General features: G+C 51.5%; 1 protein-coding gene across 1 annotated transcript in view; it reads left to right on the top strand.

The window, feature by feature from the left end:
* znf608 (zinc finger protein 608) overlaps window positions 1-8,697 on the top strand; it is a 17,916-nt gene extending 9,219 nt beyond the window's left edge. Inside the window, 13 exon segments of the mRNA XM_030371347.1 lie at window positions 1-13; window positions 16-560; window positions 562-670; window positions 673-953; window positions 955-1,253; window positions 1,255-1,522; window positions 3,095-3,395; window positions 3,398-3,523; window positions 3,796-3,854; window positions 3,857-3,919; window positions 4,517-4,664; window positions 6,588-6,641; window positions 6,977-8,697. The exon segment at window positions 1-13 is cut by the window's left edge and continues 44 nt beyond it. Of these exon segments, the coding sequence (XP_030227207.1) occupies window positions 1-13; window positions 16-560; window positions 562-670; window positions 673-953; window positions 955-1,253; window positions 1,255-1,522; window positions 3,095-3,395; window positions 3,398-3,523; window positions 3,796-3,854; window positions 3,857-3,919; window positions 4,517-4,664; window positions 6,588-6,641; window positions 6,977-6,996 (2,286 nt within the window). The 3' untranslated portion in view covers window positions 6,997-8,697.
* The last annotated feature ends 1,290 nt before the right edge of the window (window positions 8,698-9,987 follow it).

Raw genomic sequence — 9,987 nt, 5'->3', positions numbered from 1 at the left:
AACCGCCCCATCGCTCGGCCCCGCCCCCCCCTAAGCTCATCGCCGTCCCCAGCCTAACTAACCCTAACTCTGTGCACAACACCAGCAGCTCAGGCAGCCCCAGCCCAGCAGAACCCCACCCCACTAACACCCAGCACCCTCACCAGCCCCCGCCCACACAGCCGCCCACCACCCTGGTCCCCGGGGGTCCCACCTCAAAGAACCCCCCGCTCACCACTCTAAAGCCCATCAAGCCAAAGCTCGGTCTTACGGATCCGTGTTTGGGGAAAACCGCCTTGGTCCCCAGCAGCAAGGAAACCCGGAAGAAAGAGAAACGGAGACTTAAGGACAAACACAGCAGAGACCTGGACAGGACCTCCAGCGGGGAGGGTGGGGTCAAGGCGGAGGACTGTGGCGGCGCTGGGGGACCCAAACCAGCAGCCAGAGAAGCTCCTGGGAGCCTCCTGAAGGAGCACCTCAGTAAACAGGAGGTGGTGAATGGTCTGACAGGAAGCCAGGAGAGCAGGATGGCCAGTATCCGGGCGGAGGCCGATAAGGTGTACACCTTCACGGACAACGCCCCCATGTCCGTCCATCGGCACGTCCCTGCGCCTGGATGCCGGTAGCGGGATTGGCTCACCAGATGGTGACAGCAAGAACAACAGCCCCGCCTACTCCGATATCTCAGATGCTGGGACGATGGGGGGGCTGTCGAATGTCGGTCCGACTGTCCAAGATCCAAGTCAGACCCTCCTTCCTCTTCCTCCTCCTCCTCATGTCCCTCCTCCGCCTCCTCCTCCTCCTCCTCCTCCGATGAGACTCCCAACAGTCACCATGGAAACCTTAGCAACAACCACCAGGGGAACGCCAGCAAGACCCCTCCCGCAGCATCCAACCCGCTGTCAAAAGACTCTCAGTACTACCAGGGCTACGACTCCTACTACCTCCAGGGGTTCATGCAGAGCGACCGGCAGAACCACTGCGGCCCCCGCCTCCCACAAGGGCGTCGACGTCAAGGCAAAGGAACGGAAGGAGGACCTGAAGGAGGAGGAGCCAGTGGACTCTAAGAAGGCGGAGGGCTGCGGTCAGTCCCAGCTGCAACTGGCCATGAGTCAGACCCAGACCGCCCTGGCCCAGTCGCTGTACTACGGCCAGTACTCCAGGGCGCTCTACTCCCACCACAAACTGTTGCTGGGCAACAAGTGCTGCGACCAGGCGCTCGGCGGCGCTAAGCAACGGTCGGACCGCGGGCCGGCGGGCCCCGGCCGGGAAGGGGGAGGATGGGAAATACGCATCAGCAGGGTCAGGAGGAGCGGCTGTGCCGGCCCAAGGGGGGGACGGTACGAAGGGCTGCTGCTCTAAACCCACACTGTCCTACGCGGAGAAGGGCGAACGAGGGGATCGGGGGGAGAGGGCCGAGCGAGGGCAGCTGAGCAGCATACTGGACCAACAGCCCGGCACCGTCAAGGCATCCTCCTCCTCTTCGTCACTTCACAACCCAAACACTCCGACAGATCTGGACTCAAATGGTTCCTACTCCAGTGTAAGTCCCTCCTTCAGTCTCTAGTGTTTCTGTGTCTCGGAGTTAGAGAGCTTTGTTCAATGAAAATCACTTGGGCCTTTGCCCATACTGTGTGTACTTTGTGGTGCTGTGGGCTAGGGTTAAAAAGGTCATTTACCCACCCTAACCCTCTGGATGTAGTTTGGCATTCTGCTCCCATGAATAAAGGCGTATTTGGTTTCATGAGTGGAGATAAACACATGTTATTTAAACTAGCTGTAAGTGGAAACTTTCAACACACACAAATAAACAAAAGCTTTTTCATAATGTTGGTTTTAAGAAATGTTTTTTTGAAAGAATTCTAGTCATTTAAAATTGGGGTGGTAGCATCTCAGGTTCATTGGGGTAATCTGGTGAATCTGCATACTATTACCATTTAAAGACTACTGTGGCTTCTGTATTTTGTCTTATCAAGCTGCTCCATGTCATTTAGAGAGGATTCCATTTATCTTTGTTTTCCTCCACTTTAAAATGGCCGCCTGCAGAAACGTCGGTCATTCTCCATCAACATCATCCACTGGGCGGTCGATCTATCATGTATCATGTTCATGGAACGGTGTTTCCACTAAGATATGTCAGGTCTCCTCTAGGATGGGTCGTGATCCCTTTAAGATCTGTAGTGCTCAGTCCATCAGTTTAAGGTCTCTGGTGTCTCCTCTACTGTCTCTAGCGTCTCCTCTACTGTCTCTAGTGTCTCCTCTACTGTCTCTAGTGTCTCCTCTACTGTCTCTAGTGTCTCCTCTACTGTCTCTAGTGTCTCCTCTACTGTCAATCCACTCATAGAAACAATGCTACTGCTTACTCCTGCTAATGCTAGTGCTAATGCTAGTGCTAGGGGGTTAATCTAAAAGGGTGTGACTTTTTTGCACCGGCCAATAGAAACACAAGCTGGCAAAGACACCTAGATGGCTGTTGAACGAAACCCCCAACATGGCTGCAAAGCAACACTTTGTTTTGTAGGTGAAACACTTCCACTAGAACCAACCCCTGTCCATCATCTAGAACCAACACCTGTCCATCATCTAGAACCAACACCTGTCCATCATCTAGAACCAACACCTGTCCATCATCTAGAACCAACACCTGTCCATCATCTAGAACCAACACCTGTCCATCTTGTAGAACCGACACCTATCCATCATCTAGAACCGACACCTGCCCATCATCTAGAACCAACCCCTATCTATCATGTAGAACCGACACCTATCCATCATCTAGAACCGACACCTGTCCATCATCTAGAACCAACACCTGTCCATCATCTAGAACCAACACCTGTCCATCATGTAGAACCGACACCTGTCCATCATCTAGAACCAACACCTGTCCATCATCTAGAACCGACACCTGTCCATCAACTAGAACCGACACCTGTCCATCATCTAGAACCAACACCTGTCCATCATCTAGAACCGACACCTGTCCATCATCTAGAACCGACGCCTGTCCTTCATCTAGAACCGACACCTGTCCATCATATAGAACCAACGCCTGTCCTTCATCTAGAACCGACACCTGTCCATCATCTAGAACCGACACCTGTCCATCATCTAGCCCCCAGACAGCCTCGGCTGGGCGTACAGACGGCCAAGATGCAAACAGCCACATTATCCTCTTGGTCTCCACGGCAACCAGCCAGAGGAAGGGGAGGCGGACCAGACCAAAGAATGGCGAGCTACCCTGGAGCCAGTCGGAGCCAAGATGGCCACCATCGGGGGAGGCGGAGTTAGAGGAGGAGAAAGGGGTGGGGCCCAACATGCCACACCCATCAGTGAAGCGGAGGATGCTGAGCGATTGGAGGGGGAGGAGGTGATAGGCGAGGAGCCAATAGGAGGGCTGTGTGAGGAGTCGCAGAGCGCCGGGCAGCGGTGTCCCCCCCCCAGCAGGCCTACCTGCCCTACCAGCAGGCCCCCCTACCCCCCTTACCTGGCCCTGACGCGGTCCTCACAAGCATGTCTCCAAACATGGCCCACAGCTACCCTGGTACACACACACACACACACACACACACACACACACACACACACACACACACACACACACACACACACACACACACACACACAGAGACACACACACACACACACACACACACACACACACACACACACACACACACACACAACACACACACACACACACACACACACACACACACACACTACCAAACTACCCTGATTGTATGTACATCACAATGAAACTATTGTACTGCCTATAATGTGTCTATATAATAATATGTGTGTGTGTGTTCCCAGGTTTCCACTACCCGCTATACGGTAAGACCGCAGGGCGGGACGACCCCGAGGGACCAATCACACAGAGCCGTCCAGCCTGGAGCTCCACCCACCCAGCCTGCTCAGCCAGGGCAAGTCCCCCGCCGTGAGTACATCTACCTCCACCTAGCTCCACCTAAATCCACCAAGCAACACCTACCTCCACCTAAGTCCACCTAGCTCCACCTAGCTACACCTAGCTACACCTACCTCCACCTAGCTACACCTACCCACACCTAGCTACACCTAACTCCACCTAGCTCCACCTACCTCCACCTAGCTCCACCTAGCTACACCTCTCTCCAACTAGCTACACCTAGCTACACCTACCTCCACCTAGCTACACCTACCCACACCTAGCTACACCTACCTCCACCTAGCTACACCTACCTCCACCTAGCTACACCTACCTCCACCTAGTTACACCTAGCTCCACTCACCTCCACCTCGCTACACCTAGCTACACATACCTCCCACCTAGCTCCACCTAGCTCCACCTACCTCCACCTAGCTCCACCTAGTTACATCTAGTTACACCTAGCTACACCTAGCTACACCTAGTTCAGCCCAGCTACACCTACACTCATCTTAGCCTAGAATTACCTTCACATAGCAACACCTAGCTTAGCCTAGCTACCCCAACACCTTTTTACACCTAGCCTATTAGCCTAGCCTGAGGAGAGTGAACTCCTCCTCCGTCCAGCCGGGGGAGAAGGGCTCCCCTGAGAGAGAGAGGGAGTTGGAGCGAGAGAGGAACCAGGTGTCCTTTGGCCGCCACCTCCACACCCACCACCACACCCACCTGGGAGTGAGCTACAGCCTGCTGTCTGCCCCGTACGACGTCTACCAAGGTGAAGTCACTCATACAATGAGATATAAGGAGGTTTACATACAGAATATGTGTAAGTACCAGAATAGAAAACGTTTCCCAGACTCCTGTCATACAGTGAATATCACACCGTGATTCGCTGTGTGGGTTGAACTCTTTTAACTTATCAATTGTTTATGCGTGACATGACATCAATCAGACCATCTTTATTATGCCACAACTCTATTATCTGACTTTGTTTAGCCAAAGTTTACGTGGTATCTGGGTTCAGGGTTGGGGTTGGGTTAGGCTGTCGCTCTGGTTTGGTTAGGCTGTGACTCTGGGTTAGGGTTAGGCTGTCACTCTGGGTTACGGTTAGGCTGTGACTCTGGGTTAGGGTTAGGCTGTGACTCTGGTTGGGTTAGGCTGTGACTCTGGTTGGGTTAGGCTGTGACTCTGGGTTAGGGTTAGGCTGTGACTCTGGTTGGGTTAGGCTGTGACTCTGGTTGGGTTAGGCTGTGACTCTGGTTGGGTTAGGCTGTGACTCTGGGTTAGGGTTAGGCTGTGACTCTGGCTGGGTTAGGCTGTCACTCTGGGTTAGGGTTAGGCTGTGACTTCTGGTTGGGTTAGGCTGTGACTCTGGTTGGGTTAGGCTGTGACTCTGGTTGGTTAGGCTGTGACTCTGGGTTAGGGTTAGGCTGTCACTCTGGGTTAGGGTTAGGCTGTGACTCTGGTTGGGTTAGGCTGTGACTCTGGGTTTAGGGTTAGGCTGTGACTCTGGTGGTTAGGCTGTCACTCTGGGTTAGGGTTAGGCTGTGACTCTGGGTTAGGGTTAGGCTGTGACTCTGGTTGGGTTAGGCTGTGACTCTGGTTGGGTTAGGCTGTGACTCTGGTTGGGTTAGGCTGTGACTCTGGGTTAGGGTTAGGCTGTCACTCTGGGTTAGGGTTAGGCTGTGACTCTGGTTGGGTTAGGCTGTGACTCTGGGTTAGGGTTAGGGTGTGACTCTGGTTGGGTTAGGCTGTCACTCTGGGTTAGGGTTAGGCTGTGACTCTGGGTTAGGGTTAGGCTGTGACTCTGGTTGGGTTAGGCTGTGACTCTGGTTGGGTTAGGCTGTGACTCTGGGTTAGGGTTAGGCTGTCACTCTGGGTTAGGGTTAGGCTGTCACTCTGGGTTAGGGTTAGGCTGTGACTCTGGTTGGGTTAGGCTGTGACTCTGGGTTAGGGTTAGGCTGTGACTCTGGTTGGGTTAGGCTGTGACTCTGGGTTAGGGTTAGGCTGTGACTCTGGTTGGGTTAGGCTGTTGACTCTGGTTGGGTTAGGCTGTGACTCTGGTTGGGTTAGGCTGTGACTCTGGGCTAGGGTTAGGCTGTGACTCTGGTTGGGTTAGGCTGTGACTCTGGGTTAGGGTTAGGCTGTGACTCTGGTTGGGTTAGGCCTTGACTCTGGTTGGGTTAGGCTGTGACTCTGGGTTACGGTTAAGCTGTGACTCTGGGTTAGGCTGTGACTCTGGTTGGGTTAGGCTGTGACTCTGGTTGGGTTAGGCTGTGACTCTGGGTTAGGGTTAGGCTGTGACTCTGGGCTAGGGTTAGGCTGTGACTCTGGTTGGGTTAGGCTGTGACTCTGGGCTAGGGTTAGGCTGTGACTCTGGTTGGGTTAGGCTGTGACTCTGGTTGGGTTAGGCTGTGACTCTGGGCTAGAGTTAGGCTGTGACTCTGGTTGGGACTCTGTTGTTGACCTGGGGTGCTGTTTTACGCTCATTATTTGTCCTCCTGTTGGTCATTTGTGTTACACTGTCAGCGACCTTCAATCTGCACAAGTCACAGTCGCAATCGTTCCCAAAATGCCCTTGACCTCAACACACAACAACATGATTGTCAGGATGTTTTATTGGAGAGTGGCGTGCAATTACTGTCAATTGGGCATTTTGTTGTTATGTCATTTATTTTTTCTCCCATTTGTATCAAAGGTTTGAGTTCCAGATCCCTGGTCACCAATCAGGTCACGGGACAGTCCCCTTCTGGTAGGGTTACGCCTTCTGTTTAACCTCCTTCTGAAATACTGTAGTTCTAGTAGAACACAGTACTCTGAACATCCTAGTTCTTAATACCACTGTGCTAGTACATCAGAATGCATCATGGGAGTTTTTGTTTGCGATCTTAACTATATGGAGAGAGTTCTGGAGTCTTAATACTGTAAAATCACAAATAATTCAATGATGAATTACTAAACGATGATTGCCCACACAATAACTAACATCCCTATGCTGTATGGCTCCAGAGTGAAGGCGGTCGTTGGGATGCCCTTTCGGTTGATAGCTATCTTCATGCTACATTGCGTTTTGTTTTGTCTCTGCAGAGTCCCAGGGGAAGAACTAGCGTCATGTGACCCGAGCGGACATTATCAGAACTAGGGTCATGTGACCCGAGTGGACATTATCAGAACTAGGGTCATGTGACCCGAGCGGACATCAACAGAAACTAGGGTCATGTGACCCGAGCGGACATCATCAGAACTAGGGTCATGTGACCCGAGCGGGACATCATTAGAACTAGGGTCGTTAGACCATTAGTTTCCCTGATGTTGAAGAAACATTCCCGCTTTCAGATCAGAAGACAAACATGTACTTTTAATCGTTGTTATTTCTACTGACGACTGGTTTATAACGTGAAGAGAAGCAGGCAGAGGTGACTTGTTTGAGTAGACAAAGGAAGAAAGACGGAACCCAATAGCTGAAGACAGGAGGGGGACACCGCTGGGCACCGTTGTAGAGGGAAGTGACCCCATGATCCAGGGTTAGGGTTAGGGTAACCCTAACCCTAACCCTAACCCTAACCTCACATCAGATGAAGAGTGATGTCAGTGTGATGTCATAGGGTTGAATGTATCCCAGAGAGGCGAGAAAATCCTTACTATCATTCTGATTATTCTAATTATTATTCTTAATTAATTATTAGTATAACATTATACTAATATTATTCTAGTATTACCGAAGCGGCCCTGTCCGCCATGTATTACTAATAATCTGTACTTGGGTGTTACCATGTTGATTGTATTGTCTTTATGTGAAAGTAAACCTTTCATCCGGACGCCTGGAGCCACCAGCCCTGTATATTCTGTATAGATTCACACTTAAACAGCCATCTGTGGTCAACTCTTCTGGACCAGTTGTTTCCAACTCTAGTCTAACCCTGCTAAATGCTTTTAACTCTGTTTTAACCCTGCTACATGTTTTAACCCTGGTTTAACACTGCTACAAACTTTAAACCCTGGTTTAACCCTACAACAAACTTTAAACTCTGTTGTAACCCAGCTACAAACTTTGAACTCTGGTTTAACCCTGCTACATGTTTGTAACTCAAGTTTAACCCTGCTACATACTTTAAACTCTAGTTTAAAGACCAGCTCTATCAAACATACCAGATGTTCGAAACCATGCCACGCTTTTAACTTTAGTTTAACCATTACAGATGTTTCAAACTTTAGTTGAACCATACCAGATGTTTAAAACCATACCAGATGTATAAAGCCATTCGAGATGTCCCAGGCATCAGGACCTCTGGAATGACCCTCATCCTAACCATGACCTTTGGAATGACCCTCACCTTAACCCTGACCTTTGGAATGACCCTAACCCCATAAATGTTAGGGCAAAAGTGTGAGTCACCTCTGTTGGTGTCCAACAACAGATCACATGATGTGTCTTTTGTAATAAAAGCATGGAACACTCACCCTGTATTTTAGCGCTTACGTAAATTACTAAAGCTACGGGCAACATTACCGCCATGCTAAAGCTATAGTAGACACTGATGCTAAAGCTATAGTAGAGACAGATGCCAAAGCTATAGTAGACACTGATGCTCAAGCTAAGTTTAACCTTCTTCCAGAGCTCTGTGACCAAAGCACAACTCAGACAAACATATTTAGAGTTCTTACATGTAGAAAGTAAAACTGGTTTGAACAGGAAATGGAACAACTATACTGATTTATCAGCTAAACCAAGCCTGTCCCTATCCCTTACCCTACCTTTACTAACCCTAACCCTGACCCCAACCCTGACCCTAACCCTGACCCTTACCCTGACCCTGAACCTGACCCTAACCCTGACCCCAACCCTGAACCTGACCCTAACCCGACCCTAACCCTGAACCTGACCCTGACCCGACCCTGACCCTAACCATGACCCTAACCCCTGACTCTGACCCTAAACCCTGACCCCTCCCTCCAGAGCGTTGGTCCTGCCCCATAGCGTTTGTCCCTCCCCCAGAACGTTAGTCCCGCCCCCCAGAGCGTTGGTCCCTCCCCCCAGAGCATTAGTCCCGACCCACAGAGCGTTGGTCCCTCCCCCCAGAGTGTTGGTCCCGTCCCAAAAAAGCGATTGTCACCCCCTCCAGAGCGTTTGTCCCTCCCCCCATAGTGTTGGTCCCGCCCCAAAAAGCGTTTGTCCCTCCCTCCAGAGCGTTGATCCCGCCCCCATAGCGTTTTTCCCTCCGCCAAAGCATTGGTCCCTCCCCCCAGAGTGTTGGTCCCTCCCCCCAGAGCGTTGGTCCCTCCCCCCATAGCGTTTGTCCCTCCCTCTAGAGCGTTGGACCCTCCCCCAGAGCGTTGGTCCCGCCCCCCCATAGCGATTGTCCCTCCCCCAGTGTCGCCCCCTCATGCTCCCCAAGGGATCGGCACCCAATTATTGACCAACAAATGTACTTTTGTTTTGTTATTTGCAAAGATTGTGAAGTATTGTGTGTTTGTGTGTGTGTGTGTGTGTGTGTGTGTGTGTGTGTGTGTGTGTGTGTGTGTGTGTGTGTGTGTGTGTGTGTGTGTGTGTGTTCCCGGATAAAAGGTTTGTAAAATTGTACCCTGCTAAGGTTAGTCATGCTGTCCAACAGAGACACACAGGAAGGGTTAGGGTTAGGGTTAGGGGTGTACCACCACAGCACTTAGTTCACTAAGCATCACAAGCTCTCCTCCTGCTTCCAACCACAGCCCACCCAAATGTCTCTCCATCTCCCCGCTATCTCTCCCCCCTCTCCCTCTCGCTCCTCTCTCTCCCCCTCTCTCTCCTCTCTCTCTCTTCCCCCCGCTCCCTCTCTCTCCCCCCTCTTCAGCTCCCTCCCTCGCTCTCCTATCTGCCCCTTTCCCTCTCTCTCTCTCTCTCTCTCTCTCTCTCTCTCTCTCCTCTCTCTCTCTCTCTCTCTCTCTCTCTCTCTCTCTCTCTCTCTCTCTCTCTCTCTCCTATCTGCCCCTCTCCCTCTCTCTCTCTCTCTCTCTCTCCTATCTGCCCCTCTCCCTCTCTCTCTCTCTCTCTCTCTCTCTCTCCTATCTGCCCCTCCCCCCTCTCTCTCTCTCTCTCTCTCTCTCTCTCTCTCTCTCTC

The sequence above is a fragment of the Gadus morhua genome, chromosome 11 (assembly GCF_902167405.1).
Source record: "Gadus morhua chromosome 11, gadMor3.0, whole genome shotgun sequence".
NCBI lineage: Eukaryota > Metazoa > Chordata > Actinopteri > Gadiformes > Gadidae > Gadus > Gadus morhua.
Note: the sequence above shows the minus strand (reverse complement) of the source record. Positions and strands in the feature narration are given on the sequence as shown.